This window comes from Nymphaea colorata, chromosome 12 (assembly GCF_008831285.2).
Source record: "Nymphaea colorata isolate Beijing-Zhang1983 chromosome 12, ASM883128v2, whole genome shotgun sequence".
Lineage (NCBI taxonomy): Eukaryota > Viridiplantae > Streptophyta > Magnoliopsida > Nymphaeales > Nymphaeaceae > Nymphaea > Nymphaea colorata.
The window spans coordinates 18172462-18195999 of NC_045149.1; the positions used below are offsets into that span (position 1 = coordinate 18172462).

Consider the following 23538-nt stretch of genomic DNA (forward strand, 5'->3'; position numbering starts at 1 on the left):
CTTTCAAGTCCAAGGACATCATGAATGACTAACATGTTCTTCCATGATTTCAGCAGCGATCTGCGTAAACCTGATTTACTGTCGATAGAAAATGGTCGATGTTCACGATTCAGGTGGGACGTAACGTAAAGTGAGCCTCCAATTCAAAAACCTGAAATCAGTTGTGTATTGTTTTTTTTTTTTTCATTAATTTTAACAATTAACTAGCATCATGCATCGCACTAACACACACATATATATAATATCAGCTTATAAAACAACATTTTTTGTAGCTTTCTAATCCGTTCATGCGATTCCCAAAACAACCATCTGGACCAGGACAAGATTTTCTCCTTATTAGCTTCAACATTTGAAGTATCCGAATCGGAACCGTTTTAGAATTAAAGGGAGAAGCGGGTCAAGGTTCAGAACGGGCCGTCCCTCCTCTTCTTGCCCCCCCCCCCCCGCCAAGAGCAGAGCAGTCCAAGGCTCGAAGTTCGTTCCGTTTCAGGAAAGGACAAAGGGGCTCCTCCCCCCAAAACGTGGGGGCCCACATGAGCTCCCGAGTCCCGCGTGTACTGAACCAGTGGGCCCCACACCGTCCCCATCCCCTCGACCGCCTCAACCCCTCGGCCCAGCAGCCGCCGTGTGCGCGCTGGTGGGGCCCACCGGTTCTTTCCAAACCCCGCTGTTCCTGTTCGAACGGTTGAGGAGAGACCAGTTGTATCAGTTTATCGTATCGGAATGTTTTAGTTCTTTTTTTTTATAATAATTAAGCATAGATGGAATTGGTGGATCACTCAATGCTCTCTCATCAAATTTGATTTTTATGAATATTACTTTTTTGAATTACAAACTGTAAGTGTTGTAAGTGTCGAATGCTGACAGGTATTTCGCTCTCCATATATGCTTCAAATTAATCTTATTTGAAAGAATTTGAAAGAAAAAAAATGAAGGAGCTTCCACCCTTTGAAGATAAATATTGACTGATAGGAAACGCCGGATAAAGCCCCCCGTCTCACTCGTCACCTCCGGTGTTGTTTTCCGAGTGTGAAACGAGGCCAAGAGAAAAGATTTACGATTCTTTTTTGTTTTAAACAATTTGTTTGTTTCCAATAAGTATAACGTGTTTGCATGTGGAAGGGGAAGGGATAAATGATGGCATGCCCACCATCATGCACCCATCACCAAGGACGTTGTCCCCATCTACAGTGCCGTTCACTGCTTGATCCTCCTGCTGGAATACCGTGGGCTTCTTACTTACTGCTGGCAGCTGCTGGAGGGGAAGGAGGGCCCCTTCACAATCCCGTGGCACTGCTTCTGGGTTCTCTCCTTAATTCCAATCCAACTGCGTCATTGATTTAATTTGTAGAAATTGGATTTTATGGTTAAAAAAACGAGGAAAACATTTAAATATTATAAAAATACTATTTGGGCATCCTTTTCAATCTTATAATGTTGAATAGAAGCACATGTATTAACAGGGCGCTGTCAGAAAATTTTGGTTCTCGGACACTGGTTATAAAGTTTGAAATTTTTATGAGACATCAATATGTAAATGAGAAAAATCATCTTGAAGGATTTGTTTGTGCAGGCAGTTACCCTCAGAATGCCTACACCTGTCTTTGCCCCTGGTATTAAAATACATAGCAGTTTTAAGCAGCAGCGTAGCCACATTGTGATTGGTGTGGGCAGTTGCCCACACTAGTCTCTTGAAAGTTCTTTATTTTTAAATGAGAATCTTAAATATTTATCCTTTATATATATATATACAAGTGCTCCACCATATTTAAGTATCTTTATACAAATACCCCTCCAGCAAATTTTTCTAGCTCCGCTACTGGTTTTAAGGATTGCCCATAAACTATCCAATTAATAAAATTGGATGGGTTATAAGGTGTTAACTTTGAATGCAACTTTTCGCAGATGCGGATGTCACTTAGCTAGCTGCTAACTCTAAATAGTTGCTTTTTTGCATGTAGCAATATGTTGTGAATCATCAAGTTCAATTAACCCAATGAATTACTTAGTGCATGCTTATAGACCGCTTAGAAATGTTTTGTAGTATATATGTAGATATGTATAATTGGGAGTCTCACATGAATGGATATGTATAACACAAAGATGTATGCCAGAATGATTCGCTGATATGCTAATTTACTCGGTTTAGCCGCTTCCAATGAATTATAGGGTAAGAAAATTGAAATAGTGAAAATTTAATTAGTCGACTAAAATGATGGTGGTTTAAGATGATTTCATAAACTAAGTTTTCTACAACTTTAATAAGTGAAGGAAGTAAATAGATAAGCTCATTTAGTTTCAAAGGTTAACTTACATTTCCAAGGTTATTTATTACTCCAATCAACTGCGTCGTTTTTTGCTAACTACAGTGTTATTTGATGCAAGCGCATGCTGCTCATATTTATATGTAAGTTCTAATTAAAATTAAAAACTTAATCTTCGTTTCATGTTGTTGATATGTTTTGCGCTGAATTGTAGCATTTCCTTATAGACTTGAGTTTGAACAAGCAACTCAACCTTATAAGCAGTTCCTTAGGGCGACTCTAATATAGACAAACCACAAAAGCAACTAAAGTCCAACTACCCATTATATATATATACACACACACTATATATATATATATATATATATATATATATATATATATATATATATATATATATATATATATATATATATATATATATATATATATATGATTCATCCTGAAAGCTCTAAGATTTGAGTAGTTATAGAGCTAGGTGTCCAACAGATAGAGAAGTAAAGATGTTTGTACTCGTAATGCCATATTTGGAACAAAATAGGATTCAGTAGCGAGCGAGTTAAATATTCAGTAACAGATACAGAAATGGTACTTGTCATAGTACTGGTAAAAGTTAAGCTACATATAATAAGGTAGATATTGTTCTCTATAAAACATCCAACCTTATGTTTATCTCTTTCTTTATTAAACAAAGAACACATATATACATATCACATCTGAATGCTAGATTTCTCTCTCTCTCTCTCTCTCTCTCTCTCTCTCTCTCTCTCTCTCTCTCTCTCTTTTCTGACCTTGTATTTACTTCGAAGTTAAATATTCAATAAGAGCTCAGACAGACAATAGGATAAGCGATGGATGAGGACAAACACACACGCACTCTGCCTCTTTCTCTCACCACATACAAAATGATGAGTGGCGAACGAGAACAAGCAAGAATATTTGGCTTGAAATAATCAGGAGCACAAGCCAATGAAATGACTTTCTTTTCAATGAGTTTGAAAGCAAGAGAAGTCGATCTTTTTTCCAACCAAAGCCGCAAAGGCTTGGATCTCGTCAACTTGATTCAATAAATTAAACTGGACCAACCATATCTTTAATTAAACAGCTCGCTGGAAACGGGCCGGCGAGCAGACACGATCCCCCATGCCTGCTTGCCTGCTGCCATTAACTGCAATCAACTGCTAATCATTTGATAATGATGCTAGATGATGAGAAAAGGAGAAAAAAGCTGCATATTTCTTGAGCATCCTCGCCTCTGGCCGGTGATGGACGAAGATGGCAGCTGCCCTTTTTTGTGGGGCTCGCTCTGCACGTGGTGCCAATCAGAAGGGTTGCTGTTCATTTCCAGGCCTCCATGGCCCCACCCTTGTGGCTGCCATTGAAGCTCCTTCTTCCCTTCGCTTCTCGGTTAGTGGCTGTGGATGCCCGAGCCACTCCCAACTGGGGCCATTGATCCGAGAGCATATCAGTCTCTCAAATTCAGTGGTTTTGTTCGTACCCATTTCTGCCTATGAATAGATTCTGATATCTTCTTATTTGTGGTGGGATGTTGATGGGGAGATATCACAGTTTTTCGCAGATTCCGATTGCACCGTCGGAAATTGGTGCGCTTTATCTGCACATGACGTTTTGACAGGGAGCGGTGCAAGCTGGGAGTTGGCATTTCATGGAGTTTGTGATCTCTTTACAGTGGTTATGGCGAAGGAGACGAGCGTCTGGTTCGCCCCAGTCGCCTAAAAACCGGGATCTTCAATTACATACATTCTATCAACTTGCACCAGGACAGAATCTATGTTCTGCCCGTAGCTATAGATCCGCCATACTTATTTATTAGTTGGCTTGTGGATGAAGGTGGGGACTATATATCCATGTTCTGTTGTTTACTGAAACTTGATAGGTAAGATGCCGCTGCCAAAAGTAGGAGAAAAGAAGCCTACCCTAGTGGGAAAATTTATGGGTACTGGTGCGGTTTCAGCTGACTGACAATGTTGGGACATAGAAGAGTACAATTATTTTATTAGTCTATTCATTGATATGTAGCTCTGTGACTCTGTCCTCTATGCGACTTCACGCACTCTATTTTAAGGTGAACTTATTGGATTGTCTTTTCCACATATACATCTATTTAAGATTGTTTACTATAATTTCATGTTAAAGCTTACAGTTACCAGTCAAGCAAATATTTTGAAAAAGTGTTTTCATGCAAAATTAATTTGAGAAGGGAAACAGGTTGATTTTCCATAAATGTTTTACTACCATGCACATTTGTATGACTGTATGGTAAACATGGTTTCTGCCGAAAAATTAAAAACGTATTCAAGTTTGTCCATGAAGTATGTCAAAATTTTCTTACTAGTGCCAATCATGAAATACGTGTATGTTACGGAATCATGATGCACATCTCGGTGCATATATTTGACAAACATAACTTCATATATTTTTGAAGTATACTGAGATTAACAGTTTCTTTTTGCAAATGTTTTTTTTTTTAAAATATATAGTTCGTACTTAATCAATCTTTTCCTTTTGTGGGAAAAGGCTCTGAGGCACTCATTGAGTTGCTGCTAAATAATTGGCCCAAAATTGTTGAAGCTAAAGTAGGTTGTATTCAAGCTAGGCCATAAAATTGGTCAGCTTTTGCTCTTAGCTTTACAACATAAATCTATTTGAAGGCCACTTTTCAGCATCTGTGGATACGATTGAGACGTTTTTCACAATGCCACAGATTCCTTCGTTTTAATTTCATTTCATATCGCAGTTAGCAGGTAATGAACTCATGACTAGCTAAATCTAGGAAGCTGTGTGAACTCATTTTCACCCGTCGACACGTTCAAACGAAAATCCAACGGCCAAAGTTTGCCGTCTTCTGCAGCGGGCCATGGCTCCCTAGGAAAAAAACAACAGGGGTCCCATAAAATGCCCCAAACAGCTCTTAGATGAAGGGATCTTTCCTAGCAGCTGCCCAAGAGCGGAAGCCTCATGTGATGGATGGCAGTCAGGCTAATGACTCCTCCCTCTCTCTCTCATTAAATTGCATCCAGCCCTTCTCAGATCAAAACAAACCAAAACCCCAAATATTTAATGAGGAGGTTCAGTCAAAGGGAAAAGAAAATAAAAACTATTGGATTTGTTTGTGCAGCAAAAAGAAAAATTTCTGGTTCAGTTAAATTAGATGCATATATATATACACACAGTAGACATTGAATTCTTTCCATACATCCAAAAGCCAAAGCACCAGGTCGTCAGACACTTCGTTTCCTAACCAGCTCACTACCACCGCCATCCCTCTCTCTCGCTTGCTCGTTCGCTTACTCACTTCTCTCTTGCTCCCCCTCCCTCTCAATCTCTGTGTGCAAACGTTATGGTCAAGGATGAACGACTGCGTACCGATTTGGCATATGGACGGCAGCACGGTTCCTTTCTCTCCGGAATTGATCTCGGAAGCCGATAAACTCCAGCCGTGAGTCTCTCTCTTCCTCTCTGTCAAACCCCATTTCTCCTTGATCTCTTTCTTCTTCCTTCTTCATCAACTGTTGCTTGTTTCTGTCCTTCTTTTCTTCCTCTTCCTCTTCTTCTTTTCATTTTTTGTGATGTTGGTAGCCGTTGTTTTGGCTCAGGATCGAGAAGGAAGTGCAAGAATTGGTATGGCGAAACGGGAGACCGACTACCCAAAACTACAACCAGAAGTCGCCGCGGCAGAGCAACGGCGGGTTCCTCGGCGGTTCCGAGGCATTATGCGGTGCCCGCGAGAAGGCCGACCTGCCTGAGTCCGGCGTCGTCGACGCCACCCTGGGATCGACCGGCGCACCGCCGCCCCCCTTCATACAAGAGGACGAGATGGCCTCGTGGTTGCACTACCCACTTGACGACGCCTTCGAGCGCGACCTCTACAGGGATCTCTTCTCCGCGCCGGCCGTACCCGGTCGGAATTCCCAGCCTCCCGCCGTGCCCAGGTTGCCGGAGGTCGTTCATTCGTCCGGTGCCATGGCGTCTCCGGCTCCCCGGCCGGTGACCCTCCCGCCGAGGCCCGCGTCCGAGTCGCCCGCGCCGAAGGTGGTCAACTTCTCGCTCTTCGCCAAGAGCGCCGGGCTGCTAAACGGGACGGATTCGAAACGGAGTACACTCAGGTCGGACTTCACAGACCGGTCCACCCGGGTCGAGTCGACGGTGGTGGACTCGTGCGAGACGCCCTCCGCTTTCCGGTCGCTGAGCCTCCCGGCGAACCGCGGGGGGTCATCGAAGGCCTCAGTCTTCACCAGCGAGACGATGGAAGGCAGCAAGGCGCCGGCGGGCAGTGCCTCCGAGCTGCGCGAGTCGACTCAATTATCGTCACCGCCCGCGTCGAGGGATCGGAAGCGCAAGGGTCGGGAAACGGACGAATCGGAAAGCCACAGCGAGGTAAACATCTCATTTGCCCTTCACAATCTCCGAAACCTCAAACACACCCACTAAAATCAAATCCCGGGTCAGATCTCAGGCTCGGACCCTTTCAACACCTTCTTCCATTTTGGCCTTAAACTCGCCAAGTCCATGCGGTCTTGAGTCTGACCGGCCAGCACGTGAATCTGACAGCTCCAGACTCGTATGATTGTATCGGTAAAGTATTCATTGTCGGATCCGACCCATATCATAATTCCCATCAGAATTTCAAGTGCCTACTCACAGGAAACACAGTCGAACAAACTTTTGAATAATACAACAAAAAATTATTTTCGAACTTTTTTTTTTCTTTTAAATACATCAAATTAAGGGGGGTTGGTCATTTTTCGAATTTACAAGGGCAGAGACGACCAATCCTGCCTAGATTGAGTTCCTTTTCATTTAGATGGTGAAGTCGCGACGAGGGCGGAGGACCCGTGTCCCTTGCAGATGCGCGTCATGTCCATGGACAATGACGAAAAGGCCCCTACATGCGTCAGGAAATGGGAGCTCGCACCACGTTGAGGAAACCGCCAAGCAGGGAGGAAGCTGACAACCGACGGTTTGGGCATCGATGCCGAACGGGTAAAAAAACATGCTTCTTAATTAGGGGCCCGTTCGCTATTTAGCAACAACAACGATATTTTGCAAGAACAAAAAAATTATTTTTTAGAGCATTAGATATATCAAATGGTTAATCAATTTTTAATTGATCATAAAATAGTAATTCGGATCTCAAACAATTATTCCATATAATTGGATTTAAGTTTACTCAAGTTTCTTTCAACACTAAATTAACGTTTCAAAGAGTGATTTAAGTTTACTCAAGTTTCAACACTAAATTAACGTTTCAAAGAGTGAGCTTCCCCGAACATGCGCCCTATACGAAAACCCCACCTACCTTCGCCCCTGGTATTTTAAACATTCTATAAAAAGAAAGGAAAGAAAAAAAAAACCTTCTAATGCAGTCCCCAGGAAATTTAAGTTACTTGGGGATATATTTAATGTGTTGGGTTCATTTGATAGCTACTAAAGTTCCTGGACATAAATTTAATTTACTATTAAATGAAATAAAACCCTAATTGTTGTTGCTATTAAATTTTGAGTGAGCAAGGATATTACAACCAATTCCCCTAAAAATTATCTTTCCTTATTTTTTCTCATCCTCAACATCTAGAGTTGCATTGGTGTTTGGTGTATATAGCATATGTCGATCAATACAACGTTTCTAACTATAAACGATGCCATCAAAATTTGGAGCTAGAGTTGTGTCTGTGCCTGATGTATATAATATATGCCCATTAATACAGTGTTCTTATATATGCCCATTAATACAGTGTTCTTTAGTATATAGTTAACTATATAGGACAGAAGAATAGTGTTGATGACAATCCAGCTGGTTGGGAATTGGGACGTGAATGAAGAACTTAAAAGCTTGGTGCCAAAAATATCAAAATCAATTTATGGTTGGAGGAATTAAGAAATTAAATTTAAACATATGAAAGCAATAGATCGCGGTATTTAAGAAACACCTCAGAACAGAAAAAAACAAAAGTGATAAAACCGATTTTCAAGACAGAGAAACGGATGTTGTGTGCTAGAGATGAGGATGAGCTAACGAAGGACACCTGCCTAAGAATAAACCGTTATGTAATTAAATATGTTACATATAATTATATATATGCTTTTGTACTATCCATCAAGGGCATATCTGGAAAAATTTGTGTTTGTAACTTTCGAGGCACCGTTAACAGTCAGACAGGTTGGTGAAAATGGCAATTTCTTTGTTAGTTAAAATAAATAAAAACTATATATATGCTTGATTTCATAGTTCATAAGGTATTCGATATAAAATTCTTTTTTTTTTAAAATACAAGTTACGATGAACGTTCATATTTGTTAATATAAGTACATGAAAATTTCATTGAGTTCATGATCAAATTGGCAGGACGCTGGCGAATCTGTGAACGAGAAAGAGGCCAAGAGACTGGCGACTAAACGAAGAAATCGAGCAGCTGAGATCCACAATCTCTCTGAGAGGGTATGCATGATCTTGATTGTTATTACTAATCTTTAGATAATCAAACGCAGGTGCATTCTTTTGTTTCTTGCTATCCAAATTTTGCAGTTTGGCAAGCCCTAGCTTTCTCCAAGTACAGTAATACTGAGGCTGCAAGCATTGGATTTGTCATAACACTGTTATGAACAAAGTTCAGGAACTATGAAGTTCCTATTCTTAGTAGATGTGCATGTCTCTATTGGGAGTATTAGAGTTCATGGTCATGTTCTTAATTGACATGACATTTATAAGTTCAACTTACTATCTTTGAATAGATGTTACCAACTGCTAATTAAGTCTTAATGTTCGAGCTCATCACCTTCATGGGCCATCCTAATGGAACCCCATCTGGAATGGACCCTATGATGCTGGGACATGCACATGACTGTTTTTATGAGGGCATATTTGATGAGGAGGATATTCTTCACCATGTTCCATGGTATCATATCCTCCCCATTTCAAAGTTCTTAAAGAGCGCATAATTGAGCACTTATATATGATCACCATGGCATCATTATCATTGATAATGACATTCTAATTGGCGTATACGCAAACTTTTTCATTATGTCACCAAACTTTTTCATTGTTGCAGAGGCGAAGAGACAGAATCAATGAGAAGATGAGAGCATTGCAGGAATTGATACCTAGGTGCAACAAGGTAAGGATTTATTCTCACAAAATTCACGATATTCGGGGTTTGATCTTATCCTGGCGCCTTGGTTATGGCAGTGCGACCTAACTATCCAGCTATCTCATTTGATCTCTACTTCATATACTTGCACGTATCAATCAAATGTTTACTTGTTGGGACATGAGTTTTCTAGTCATTGTCATCTTCATGAAGAATCTTAATCCATTGGATACATACATGCAGTGGGAGACAATCCATGGTCTGCCCGTATAGCTATTGAGGAGCCCAAATGTTCTGGCTAAGGGGCACCAATATGCAAATGAAGAAAATGTTCATGAAATATCAACATGAAAATATGAATTTTCTGTGGGTCTGTGTAGACAATTGCCCCCACGGTGTCGACACCTGCCTCCACCCCTGGCAAGTGCAACTGTAAATTTATAGTGTAGAGGGAGCAAAACGACCATCTCTGAGATTTATGTCCTAAGTATTTTGGCAAGTCATTGAAGACTTGTGGCTCCACACTTGGTAGTCCATTATTTATACCTATCCTGCAAAGTTGATGGCACAGAGACCTATTATTACACCAAGCGCTGACCCACTTGGTTGCTTGGTCCTCTACAATGTGGGTCTGCCCATGTATGATATTTATCTGTAGATTCTTACGTGTCTTCATTTTGCTTGATTTTTTGCAGTCTGACAAAGCCTCAATGCTGGATGAGGCGATTGAGTATCTAAAGTCTCTACAAATGCAAGTGCAGGTTCGTTCCCACCCTTTGAAAGCCGAACTCATGAGACAATATAGAAGCAAAGTTAGACTCATAAATCATGAAAGGAATCCAAACTTGATTGGATAACTATTTCAGATTACCTTGAAGTGCACACTTGAAATTTACTAAATTCATATGAGTAACATGTCACTACTTGGGACATGACATGATTTACCTCTTGGCTAGAAACAACATGAATAAATAGCCAAGAATCGCTTTCATGATTTATTTCTTTCAACTAAAAGAGTTAGAATAAGAAGAGTTCGTGCTCCATTGTCATGGATTAGTGAAGATCATTAGGATTAGTTTGGAAGGGTGTGCCAAGAACTTGCATCTGAATAACTCTAGTTACATTATTGTGAAGCAGATGATGTCAATGGGATGCGGCTTGCCTCCGATGATGTACCCTGGACAATGCTTGCCTCCCATGGCCATGGGCATGGGCATGGGCATGGGGATGGGGATGGTTGCAGGTTCGTCGCGCCCAATGCTGCCCTTTCCACCCGTCATGCCTGGGTTGGCGGTTCCGAGCCCCGGCACCAGCCCTCTGTACCCAAGTCTCCCAATGCCAGGAGTCCACATGCAAGTTCCACTATGCGCCAAGACCGAGCAGATGAGCACTCCTTTAGACCCACTGCTGAACCCAGCTCAGCCTACAACTCTGGCAGAATACCAACAATACTTGAGCCAGTTCCACATGGCAGCACCACCAAGAGTATGCACTTAAGCTTGAATAACTTTATCACTTTGAGAATCATGCTACTTGTGTGCCTGCTTTGGCACAACTAATAGATCATAAGGCAATACCAGATATGTCAGACCATTCTAGGTGGGTCCAAACCCACCCAGGTCATCCTAGGGCCTATGGCTGCTTTAATGGGCTTATTAGTGGCACGGGGAGCCGACGTCCATAGAAATCGAATCAGAGCAGGTTCCATGCCGAGGGTCAATGAGAACATGACATGTTTGTGATTGGCAGAATATGCTATCATGGAATATAAACATATCTGCTGACATTGTGAAGTTGGTGGGTCACCAAGGTGGTCCATATGAGGCATTATGCACTATGATGTTATGTTTCAAAAGCAAATGGGCACATGATGTAGGTCCTACAGAGCCCAAGTCCATCCACCTCATTTATTCAGTTATCCCTTCATGGCTACAATTCTTATCAGGATTGATGGTGCCCATCTATATGTCCCAAATGAACCCACTAGATTCTTACTTGATAATGATACATCACTAGAATTATATGATATGAGGTCATCATGTTAGTGTCTCCATTCTCATTCATTCATTTTTCTCCCAAAGTTGCATTTAGGAAGCCTAATCTAATATATTCTTGTGGCAGGTGTCATTACCACCAAATACAAATGCTGTCAGAAATGAAGAGCCTCCTCCTAGCAGTCAATGAGGTAACATTAAGATCTAGAGAAAGAGAGATCTTCTGCAGTGCTGTTCATCATATAAATTTGATGAAACTATGACAGTGGTGTTAATTATTGTTAATTTGGTGAAATGGTTTTAGGTTAAAGGGAAGGAAGAGGGTTGCTTTTGAAGAGGCACCACAAGAAATTTTGTTCATACCAAAGTTGGTAGCATGCTAGGTCATCTGGGTTGTGTAATTTATTTATATTATTGAAGTAACTTAGATGTACCCTTTTTTGTCCTTTTTGCTTTATTTTTTCCCCTTTGTTTATATTATATATACAGATATAAATTTATAGTAGGTTAGTTTTTTTGCAATAGTGAATGCTGGTCTAATAATAACAAGGGTTTGGTGCTAAAGTGTGTCCATGTGTTGCTAGTGCATTCTAATCAATTAGTGGTTCTCTCAGTTCTCCCTGTCCAAAGTACAACATATTAGCACATTTTGTGATCTATCCAGCATGAATTGGGCAATCAGCTGACAATAAGAAAATCAAAGCAGACGCAGTACATCTGCCACAGTCAAGTTTTCGTTCAAGACCAAATGTGGTTGATTTGGAAGGAGGGTTTATCAATTTTATTTATACTCTCTCTCTCTCTCTCTCTCTCTCTCTCTCACACACACACATATTAAACTTGTAAAGCTGGCAAATGAATGGTAAAAATTCTCCTTCTCTTCTGAACTAAGAAAAGTCTCTCCTGCTACTTCCCTATAGTAGTTGAGAAAAGGTCCATGCCATAGCAAACCTTTCAACAGAGTGGTTAAGCAATTGAGGTTAGTTTAACAACTTAATTTTTCCTTCATGTTCACTCCACCTATTGCAGTGGTATGCTCTTTTTACTAACCCTTTCACAATCTACATGTTCTTGTGATCACTTAATGGTGAAACATTTTTTGGAAGTGATAATCTCTTTTGGGTGTAAGCCCACACTTGAAATTGAATTTTGTAGAAATGAGAGAGACGAAGAGAAACAATCGAACTTTGTAAACACCAATTACATGGTTGGGCCTAAGCCCACGAGCAAACCTTATCATTCATACACCATGATCGACGTTACAGCAGTGCTATATAAGCACAACGACAACTGCCTTCCACAAAACACGGGGGAGATAAAGGCAACCAACAAGGGATACAGAAAATAAAAAGCGAGGATATCGTGTATCTCAACTTACAACAAGGCAAGGAGGTCACTATAGATACAATCACTCACAAGCAAACCTATCGTGCCATTTCTCAACAGTCCGTGTAAGGAATCAGGAATAGTAACGCTCTGTTACTGTCCCATGAACTTGCCCAAAAACTGAGATAAATTTATAAGACGTTGTAATAATTATCCCATGAATTTGCTCTATTTTTGGGGCAGATTTATAAGGACGATAACAATGTGTTGCTGTTGTCAAACATCCCTTAAGGAACTAAGGTGTGGACATTGTTGCTGGCATCGGTTTTGATATCATTTCTGTTTGCTGGTTAACAAGGCATATTCGCTGATACACGTAGGGCTTGTATCGAGCTGACTTTTCTCTTAATATTTCATTTACTTACTGCATCATTAAACGCGTGTAAATTTTATGATCAGTACCAGCCAGAAATATTTAAATTTGCATTTGATTACACGACCAACTAGAAACTTGCCCAACTAATGAAATGATCATCATATATATTTGAAGGACAAAGTGCAAAACTTATTTGAACTTTTATGTATAATCAGTTTTGTGATACCCCCTGGTTTGGTAATAAGAGGGATACCAACTTTGAACTTTGTTAGTAAGTTCCGGATTTTCCTAACTAATCCCACCAATTTGTGTTGATTAATCCAATACGGATCCCTACTCCCACACCTCAGATCTTACAATGAACCGCATGAAACCAAAGAGGCCAACGTAGTTGGTAGGTCTTCTATTCTTCCAATTTGTCCGAACTCCCAGTCCCAGCGCATAAATAAAACCAAACCCATCTCACTCCGGTTACTCAAGAAACGCGGCTACCACCTCCTTTTATATACAATTTGAACCTTTTGGTGACCCCTTTTATCTCTCTCCCTCTCTCTCTCTCTCTCTCTATATATATATATATATATATATATATATATATATATATATATGTATGTATGGGGACACACACATAGACACATACTATGAATTTGAGCTCAGCAGTACTTACCTAAGTATGTATATGAATAGGCAATCATTTACTTGCAAAGCCCTGCGCATGTCATGCCACTGAACCACAAATGCGGTCCTCCATTAATCGGATTGGCTTGTGCAGTCATGATTCCCTGTTTGTCAACATGCAGTAGTAAGTTAAGCTAAGTCGATGAGTTTCATGGGGATTTTTCAAAGAAAAGCTAAGAATTATGAGGTCAAATCTATGTCGAGAAATGAATGAGGAGTTAGGGGTAGGCTGAGCTCTATGAGAGTGTGGTAAAGGATGCACTTCAAGTATGGGATTTTTTCTTTGTTTTCTATTTGAAGCGCTTTTAAGTTGACAGGCACGAAATTATCCAGAAAATATGTAGTTTTGTGAAATATAAGCCAGCCAGGAGCATCTTTTGAATCCTTTTTGAATTTCTCGACAGGCAGAAGCACGGAACAGTTATTGAATCTTGCATGTTAGTGATGCAAATTTGATAGAAAGATTCACTTACAAGTAATTGATTATCGAGAAATCATACACACATTTTTCTTACTCCGAAAGTCCGATTTCATTTGTCGTAATTTCAGATTAGTCCATGAGAAAACACAATTGAGAATCTTGAGCAGCCATCCCAGAAGAGAGAGCCAGAGAAGGGAACGTATTAAAAGCAGAGTGGGTGTGCGCGTGTGCGAGAGAGAGGGAGAGAGAGGAGCTACCCTCGAGTAATTGAGAGCACGCCTTCAGAAAGAGAGGAGCTACCTCCGAGTTATTCTTAATACGCCTTCATTCTTTGAAACCAAGAGCACCATCACGTCATCCCACATTCTTACAATCAATTTCAAAGAAGTGAGTTTGTTCTTGTACTGTGTGTGTGTCTGCGAACTTGTGTCTGTGCTTTCTTTAGCGTAGTTTACGTATATTCCTAAAGTATAGCCATCTCTGTCATTGAGCATAACTTCGGCCTGCTGTTTTCTGCTGTTTTATGTCGATTCTGATTCATCTCGGTTCGTTGTTTGATCGTGTTCCCCGGATTTTAATTTGTTGGTATCTCTTATTTCGATCATCAGATCTGTCAAAATGGAGGATACCATCGTAAATGTCCGAGACAAGGGAGAAAATGTCCTGAGTTCGGAGGCAGTTCGTTCGGATGGCAACGGGGGTGATGGCGGAAGGTTGTTGCACTACGCAGTGGAGACGAAGAGAGCATTGAAGGCGAGATTTGCCTACGGATTTATTTTCTTTTTGACGAACTTACTGGCTTGGGTTGTCCGGGATTATGGGCACCCTGTTACCGCGAAGCTCCATTGTAGGTCTCTCTGTTTCTATTTCTTCCGGTCTTCTCTTTTCCTCCCCATCGAATGTAGTGTTGTGATTGATGAAGACACTTGCAAGCTTTTTCCGGAAATTTTCAACGGAGTTCCAACATTTTACCTACAATTTTCAAGGAAGGACCTTCTATTTTTTAATTTTTGATATTGCCTATATCCTAGGAAGACATTATTATTATTATTAATTATTATTATTATTATTACTTTTCAAATAATACGCAGGCCATAGTTAGGCTGATCGAAATACTTCGTGGTGAGTTAAAAAAAAATTATTGTTGGGTTCAAACTATAGTTTGAAAATTTTAACATGAACCAAAATATATTTTTTTCAAAATCGGTTAAATTAATTTTTTTAAAAGAGAGGATGTGAGAAGATGGTTCCTGCTGCCCCCTGGGATGAGAGCATGCTGTTTATTATGATTTCCTCAGCAACGGCGAAAGGCGTGGCTGTGGCCTTTCACCATCACAAGGTCATAAAATCCAAGTTGAAACCAGTAGTCCGCCCCTTTAAATTAAGCTAAATGTGGCAATATCGTATAAGAAAAGATTGAGGTTGATCCCATTTCCAGGTTTTGCTTTTAACTAATGGTCTCCACCCGTCTCAGACACGAACTTCTTTTCCACTATTTCTTTTACCATCTTAATGGTCTAAGCTATAGCTGATGTAGTAATTTAATGGCAAAAGAGTAAACAGTTCTTCATTTCCTCTGCAGATCTAAAAGAATGTCACACTGGAAAAGAGTGTCTTCATACGGAAGCAGTTCTTCGTGTAAGCCTTGGATGCTTTGTATCTTTGACAAATATGAGGACGAATCACTGTATCTCATTTCTACAAGTTGGGTTGATGCGACACAATGAATTTACTGGTCTTGCATCAACTTAGGGCTATGTATATGTACAGATCCAGTTGAGTTACTTCGTTCACAACTTATACAAGTTGCAATCACAAATAATATTGATACAGTTTAATCATACAGAAACTTGTTCTTAGAGCGTCCAACCTTGACAAACGTTCAGATTTTCTTTTTCTGCATGTTCTTAACGACATTTACAGCAAGAAAGTTGCATTACGTCTCTCATTTATGGCATTCTGGGTGGTGGTTCCTGAAGTTTGTCATATGGATTTCATTGATGCTGATCCCTTTCTTCATTCCTTCAGGTTTTATTCAGATATACGGTGCGTAGAGACAAAAAGCATCTTCCGATATTTATTTTCTACTGATATCATCCGGTTCAGTGTTACTGAATATTCCCAAACTAAATGTTTATTGTCATTTTCTCCTGTTCATTTATGATCCTGTTGCAGGAGAAGTAGCACGTCTTGGTGCAGGGTACGCAATTGCAGTCCTTCATTCAGTTTGCGGGCAGTATGATAGCTTTGTTATGTCCTTCTCTTTCTGATTACATCTACATGTCACATGTGTATGTAATTAAGTTAGTTAGACATAATCTGATTTAGTCACAGGAATACGATCTTCAATTTGTAATTATGATTTTTGTCCTCTACATGAAAATTGATATGCAGTCGCTTGCTTCTATTATCTAGCTGCTATTTGCTTTTCCACTGACCAACCAACATTTAGGCACAGTAAAGAGTTGAGCCATTTATTACAAACTAGCAAACACATTTGAGATTTGAAGCAGTTTAAATCATTTGCTGAACTAGCCACTGTTCGGAACTAATACTGCTCTGAACCAAGCAAGCTTTAGGGTTGAAATTTTGATCTGGTTAAATCGAAGTCTGTAAAAGTCCAGTAAAAAATCGTGGAACTCCTTCTAGGTGAAATTAACCTTTATAAGTTGACGTCACCCGGTTTCAAATCCTGGACTCAGTTTGGGTCTTCTGAGCAAACCCATTGAACTCATAAATGTTCATGGCTCCAAGAAAGTTCTTCCTATTTTTTCCCGACTTATGTTCTGATTTGTTTTTATGTACGCTGGAAATTTCACGTTCGTTAGAAGTTTAGTTGCCTGGTCTATACGCTATGACCATCTTTTGTTACAATTTTTTTCATTACAATTTATGACATGTTATTTTTCAATCTCGCCAAACTTGAGGCTGTTATTATTTATTAATTGTTGGTGTCGTGCATCTTAAATATCAATAGCATGAAAGTGAAGAGCGAGAATCATCTGTGCTTCTATATACATTTCATAGTCAGCACTAGACGACTTCTTAAGAGATGATTTAGTAGCAGGTGACATTCTTCAAGTGTGATTTTTACAGGATATTTCTTCTCGTCCAATTGATAAGTGTGATTCACTTCATCCTCTGGTGGAACAGATGTTGCATGCCAGAAGATGAGTTAAAATACAGGTATGATCAGCATTATCCTCTTGATTATTTGGTTTTATGTGACTTTCTCTTAGCCTCTTTGACCATTCCTGTCGTTCTTCATCATTTATAGTTGAACTTTCAGCTTGATGTTTCGAACTGTAGGTGGACAGCCTAATGTCTTTGCTATCTTTATTTTGAACAGTTGAACTTGTATTAACAATTACAAGTTCGTTATGTGAATCCTTCTGTTTAACGATTGAAGTTGTCTCTTTTCTCTTCTGGCTCTGTTGCAAATCTTGTACAGCAATTTAACCATATATAATTGCAGCTGCTTCATGGGGTTATTCATAGCAACCGTTTCATATATTGCTGCTCTATGTGGAATTTTTCTGATGTACCTGTGGTTTGCTGGAGGATCTTCGTTTCTTCTCAACATATTTTTCATTACATGGACCCTTGTCTTTCTTAAAGCAATGATGATCGTGTCCTTACATTCCAAGGTATGTGAATGTAGAACTTGATTCATCATATTCCCACGTTTGAATTTCCTAAAACATTCTCCATCAGTTTTATTATTTTGCATGCTTCAGTTGCTAACTTTGATGTGTGTATTCAAATGACAGGTTAATACAGGTCTTTTATCTTCCGGGATCATGGGTTTTTACATTGTCTTTCTCTGTTGGTCTGCTATTAGAAGGTGTGTGCTTTCCCCAACATTATATATGTGTGTATGTGTGAATACGGATACCACCTTGTCATCTAGTGCTACTTGCCCTTCATGTATGTCACATTCTTCACGCTGTCTGCAAACTTGACATTGGATGACAGTGCTCTTCAATCAATGGACTAGAAAAAACACATTTTCTTTCATTTGTTCTTTCCTTCAGAAACGGCTGTCTATATTCGTTGGCAGTATAGTGTTCCTGAGGGCTTATGTTACTAAATCTGCTTCAAGCTTGCCTAAGCACATGGATTTTCTTTTTGATTTTTCGTTGATAAGCTTGTTGACATGCTAGCTACTTTATGTTAATGCGAGGTGTTTAAAGAGAAGTCGATACATTTTTTACCCTCACTTTCTGCGCTATGAATGGTTTTGCAGTGAACCTATCGATGAGAGATCCAACAGCAGAAAGCAAGATTATTGGAGTGGTGATTGGACTACCATTGTTGTAAGACATGTGCTCTTTAATTATGTCCATATGCATCTAAGCACGCATACATTTGTCCACCTATGGTCACCTCAAGTATTGTAAAACTTCACCCAGTGTTTCTATCAAGAGCGATTAGAATTTTGTATGAAATAGAAGTAAAGAGGAAAACTAAACGTACTTTTGTTCTGACTGTTTTGAGCCGAAATTGTCTACTTCAGAAATGATCTTATAGTACATTTTTGTAAAGTCATTTCAGGTTTCTGTTAAACGTATCTTTAAATTTGAACTCGTTGTCTGATAATTTCTTTTATCTTGACCGTTTCCGTGCTTCAACAGAAGCTCCTGTAGGTTGTTTACATGTTTGTCTTCTTGGTGCTTTTTTCCCAGAGCTTTTTATTTGCTGTTTGTGCAATTGTCCTGGCAACATTCTCCACAGGGATTGATTCAAATTCCTTTCAGGTGAATTTCTTCAATGATTAGGAAAAGAGTTCTCTGTGAGTCTCTGCCAGGCGTCACTTTGGTAGAGACAGCAATTGATAGATGAGGCTCGCTAATGGATTGTTCTTTTTTGCAGTTTCTCAAGGATGAAGTTCAGAAGGAAGATGATGTACCTTACAAATATGGGTTTTTTCATGCCATATTTTCTCTGGGTGCTATGTACTTTGCAATGTTGTTCGTCAGTTGGGATCTTAAACATTCAATAAAGAAGTAAGAAACTCTTGGACGTAACATCCTCCTGTTTCTCAATACTGGTTGAGGCAGAAACAAGAAATCTTGTTTGGTTTCCATGTTATCTGCTTGGAATTTTGTTTCTACAAAATAACATTGCAGAGCTTTTTCTTGGTGGACTTATCAGATGGAGCATTGATGTTGGTTGGGCAAGCACCTGGGTGAAAATTGTCAATGAGTGGTTTGCTGCTACCATATACTGTAAGATAACAATTAAGCTATTTACTTTTAGAAGTTGACAACCCACCTGCTAATCACCCGCTATTTTTCCTCTCAGCATTTGAATATTCATGATCAAGTTCTTGAACTAACGGGATATTGATTCAGTAAATGGGCATCTAAATGAATCTTGATTTTCAGATTAATGTATTGACCTTTATATTAAGCAGTGTGGACGCTTGTCTCTCCGCTGGCAAAGAAGCATTGCAATGGCTCTGCCGTCGATGTGCAAGACGCGGTTTGACTCGGTATCGTACACAAGCGCCCAGTTTGCACCACCAGCAGAATATACTGATCGCCTGTATTACTTCGTTAATTTTCTTCTTCTTCCTGTCTTTCGGAATGAAGGTATATACATGATACGTTTCTCCATAAAGCTCTGTTGCTGTGCCTGGAAATGAGAAAATTCCCACCCGAAAAACCAAAACAAAATTACGCGTGAGAAACTTCTCAGACAGAAGTTCGCTTTTTGGAAATTTTTAATTTCTCGGGACATGAAAAAGCCCATCGGAGAAAATGTGAAAAAATTATTATTACTGTAACTCAGTAACAGTTGAATCTGAATCAGTTTCGTGAAGTATATCAGCAGACAGCAAAGTACCAATTGGCAGATCAATCTGTATTGCGAGACTTTATTGAACTCATTCATAGATCTTTTAGATGCGTTGAGTGACAACTGCGATATAGTTCTAGTTGGCAGATTTTTTTTTTTTATTTCAACTTCAAAACATGAAAAAAGAAGAAGAAAAAACTTGCTTTCTTCATGATAAAACAGAAAACTTTGCTATATATTTCACGTGACCCACGATTCAGTTTATGCTTCACATTAAGCGTTTCTCTGAGTTTGGGCACCTAAATCTTGGAAATTCACTCTTAGATCAGTTTGTTTGGACGTGTAAATAAGTGTCTATGGTGATCAAACACTCGACGAACTACAAATTTCTTTATTGCATCAACGAAAAGAACTGAACTAACTAAGAATAAGGTATTTTTACGTGATGGCTATATTCATTCAGTTGATGTGTAATAAAAGCATAAAAAAAAAACAGTTTTAGCATGCAATTGGGCTGCAATTTCTTGTCATCACCATCCTTGGCCTTCATGGCTTGATGAAAGGTCATAACCACCTTTATTAATCAGTCAAAAAGAGAAAAAGCATGGTTCTCAAAATAACATTCAATTGCATGGCAAGAAAAAGTCTCTCTCTCTCTCTCTCTCATATATATATATATATATATATATATATATATATATATATATATATATATATAATATATATATATAAGAGAAAGAGAGTACAGTTCAATGTTGTCGTGTGTCTGATAGCTAAAATTTAAAAATTTGTTGCCAAAAAATAATTATGAAATTCACATTAATCACAATTTATAAAGCAACGACTTATAGTATTTTTTTTAGCAAAGTACTTCAACTATATGTCATACAGCATTGACTTATATATATACATATATATATATATATTTATATGTGTGTGTGCCAAATGGCTAAATATTTAAAAAGTATAGCTGAATGCACCATAAATAATTGCAAAAACACCATAAATTGTCAGTCAGTGCTTCCGTTGCATAGTGTTTTTAGGGACTTTTTTTAAATAATATACATATTTATATATAGTCTGTCCCAAAATCTTGTACTTTGGATGGAACTGTCTTTGGTACTCATGGTTCAGCCGGCAGGTTAGCTGCAGCTAGCTAGCTATGGAGCCCAAAATTCGCGATGTCAATAGATTGGATCATATCAACATATGTCATATCCTACCTTATTGCTTAACCTGGCCTATGGTTGTAGCCAGGTTTGAATATTAAGGTACCCCACCGCATCAGAATTTACGCGTATTCGGATCCGTATGTCTGTCAAAGGATCCGGCACTGTATGCAAATATAATTGTCAAATGAATGTGAATTTTTTTTAATCGAATCTGACTACTTAAATTCAGATTAATTGGATCACAGTCTAAATTATCACGTTAAAGGTGAGAATCTAAATCCAAATATTTTCGCTAATTTATTCTCAAACATTCACACATTTATTAAAGTTGGTTGTGACATGGCTTCAGTGTGACGAGTTTATCCAAACCTTGGGTTTGCTTTTTGAAACATGTTGGTATGGAGTGGCCCCAAATGAGGTCCTTTTTCTCTAAAGCAAACGTGACTTTCAACTCCTTTACGCCCAAGAAAAGTGCAATTAGGTGCCACACAAAAAGTTTGGCAAAAAAGCAACAAATTAACTTTTAAGATGTTGCTGTCTCAGATCCAAAACGGTTCGGATTTCGATCAGCTAAATACATATTCAGATATATATGAGGAATTATTATGGACAAACTTGAATTCTTAGATTGGTAAGTTTAGGTCCAAAAATTTGACCAAGGAACATGTATAAATGCGTATGTGATGCATGACAAAATTAAAGATCAAATTCATGAGATCCTAAAGTATGAATCATAAGCGAAAGCCTACATTGAAACCCTCAATTTGATAAATTTCAGATTTCGAACTGAAGCTATTGCAATGTGATCTTTTGTATTGAATGACATATTAAGTGCGCCATTTCCGGGCATGGATAACAAGATCGAGGACCACTCTGTGAAAGTGTGCATTATCTCTTGCATCCAAAGAATCCTACATATATTCGATTTGATTTTTTTTTCTTTATAGAAGATCTAAAATCTTATGGTTCAAAATAGAAGGCGGTGGCGGAGCCAAAAAAAAAAAAGCACTAGGGTGGTAATAATTGATAAACTTTCATAAGTAATGGCATCAGTTTATAAAGATGGGAAGATATTTACAAGCCTCAATGTGAAAAAAAAAAAAAGAAATGCTCTGCCACTGGCACATGGATTACGCCATAGATTTGTAAACTTTGCACTTTCAAATCTATTAATCTCAAGTCAAAACCCCCTCCCCTAGACTAGAGATCCGCATATTTAAAGCATAAGATGACGTCAAATGCACCACTTTTCAAGTCCACAATGTCTTAGAACCATGAATTTAAGATGGGACCTTTCGAGAATCAGGCAGTAGCGGAGTTACTGTGTATTTTGACAGCGCTGGACCCAAGTCCAGCCACATGTGGTGCGTACACCAAACCTAGGTTAGAGCTTCATAGGCACCCAATCCATGAAGCTAGTGAGTCTGATCAGCGCCTTAAAGTCAAAATTTTCTGGCTCTTCCACCGGAGTATAGTCCTCAAGTCTAAGGCCAGTGAACCCGATCAGTGCCCCTTGGTCAAAATCTTTTGGCTCTACCGCCGGAATATGGTCCTCAAGTCTAAGGTCAACAAGTCCGATCGGTGCCCCTCAGTCAAAATTTTCCGGCTCTACCACCGGAATAATATCCTTCAAGTCTTAATCAGAAACAAACACCTGAAAGAATTGATCATTTAACTAATCAAGGGTCAAAAGCCTGCCAATGTAAGGTAGGTAAAAAACCAATAGCGGAAATGGTGAGGAGTTTAAGAGACTCCGAACTCTGAATCAAGTTTCCATTTCTTGTCATTTTGCTTCATGAGCTTCTATGGAATCATTCTGCAGACTTGTTTGTCAACTCACTGTTGGCCGTCAACTTGGAAAGCAGAGAATGTAGACTGAAACCCTTGATTGATGGCGTCGCCGTAACACAGTTCCAAGTGGGCAGTGCACTAGAATATTCTAGACTCTTGACCCAAATAAAACTCCTGCATGGGACTCGAAATTCCATGCAAAAATGGATGGTGATTAAAAAAGTGTAGCGTTTTGTTATGCTGGTAAAAATTTTTATCACTTTTTGCTGATGATCTCATAGACTGGCCTCGTTTTTTTTCTTCTTCCTCGGTGACTATTTTGCTAACAACTGACAGATCAAGTTGACCAAGGTTCTTAGTGAACAAGAAAGGCACTGTTCAACTTTAGAGAACAGTAATGTAAAAGAGCAGAAAATTTCTTGTATTTCAGAGACAGAGTATCCTTACTCTTGTTTCGCAGATCTTTCTGTGTAATTGAGGTCCATATAGACAAAATCAAAACCGTGCCAATATCTGAAATTATGGCAAAGAAAGTGAGCTCTCAGGTCATGGCAAAAGGCCAAGAAGATTGAACATCGCAGGTACTTCCGTTCGTCTTTTAACTTTGC

General features: G+C 39.2%; 2 protein-coding genes across 3 annotated transcripts; both read left to right on the forward strand.

Moving 5' to 3' along the window:
- Positions 1 to 5303: 5303 nt before the first annotated feature.
- LOC116265187 (transcription factor PIF1-like) lies at positions 5304 to 11980 on the forward strand. The gene is made up of 8 exons (XM_031645734.2): positions 5304 to 5724; positions 5882 to 6662; positions 8632 to 8724; positions 9335 to 9400; positions 10069 to 10134; positions 10511 to 10858; positions 11495 to 11558; positions 11672 to 11980. Exons 1-7 carry the CDS (start codon positions 5636 to 5638, stop codon positions 11555 to 11557), a joined length of 1506 nt encoding a protein of 501 aa, XP_031501594.1. The 5' UTR covers positions 5304 to 5635; the 3' UTR covers position 11558; positions 11672 to 11980.
- Positions 11981 to 14439: 2459 nt separating this feature from the next.
- Positions 14440 to 19844, forward strand: LOC116265293 (uncharacterized). 2 transcript variants are annotated; one of them, XM_050080954.1, is made up of 13 exons: positions 14440 to 14555; positions 14777 to 15015; positions 15751 to 15824; positions 16055 to 16214; positions 16344 to 16404; positions 17265 to 17354; positions 17644 to 17815; positions 17939 to 18012; positions 18415 to 18484; positions 18854 to 18925; positions 19041 to 19174; positions 19323 to 19396; positions 19585 to 19844. In XM_050080954.1, the coding sequence occupies exons 2-13, from the start codon at positions 14787 to 14789 to the stop codon at positions 19656 to 19658; spliced, it is 1284 nt and encodes a 427-aa protein (XP_049936911.1). In that variant the 5' UTR covers positions 14440 to 14555; positions 14777 to 14786; the 3' UTR covers positions 19659 to 19844. The 2 variants fall into 2 exon arrangements, with proteins under 2 accessions (XP_049936911.1, XP_031501706.1); XM_031645846.2 differs by having other exon boundaries at positions 16344 to 16368.
- The last annotated feature ends 3694 nt before the right edge of the window (positions 19845 to 23538 follow it).

What these genes read in the sequence shown, in the direction of transcription:
- LOC116265293 (XM_050080954.1), top strand. Translation starts at nt 14,787, where the DNA reads ATGGAGGATACCATCGTAAATGTCCGAGACAAGGGAGAAAATGTCCTG. An exon ending in TGTTGGTCTGCTATTAGAAG is followed by an intron (nt 18,013 to 18,414) that starts GTGTGTGCTTTC and finishes ATGGTTTTGCAG; the next exon opens with TGAACCTATCGATGAGAGAT. An exon ending in GTGATTGGACTACCATTGTT is followed by an intron (nt 18,485 to 18,853) that starts GTAAGACATGTG and finishes CTTTTTTCCCAG; the next exon opens with AGCTTTTTATTTGCTGTTTG.
- LOC116265187 (XM_031645734.2), top strand. Translation starts at nt 5,636, where the DNA reads ATGAACGACTGCGTACCGATTTGGCATATGGACGGCAGCACGGTTCCT. An exon ending in GAAGCCGATAAACTCCAGCC is followed by an intron (nt 5,725 to 5,881) that starts GTGAGTCTCTCT and finishes GTTTTGGCTCAG; the next exon opens with GATCGAGAAGGAAGTGCAAG. An exon ending in TCCACAATCTCTCTGAGAGG is followed by an intron (nt 8,725 to 9,334) that starts GTATGCATGATC and finishes TCATTGTTGCAG; the next exon opens with AGGCGAAGAGACAGAATCAA.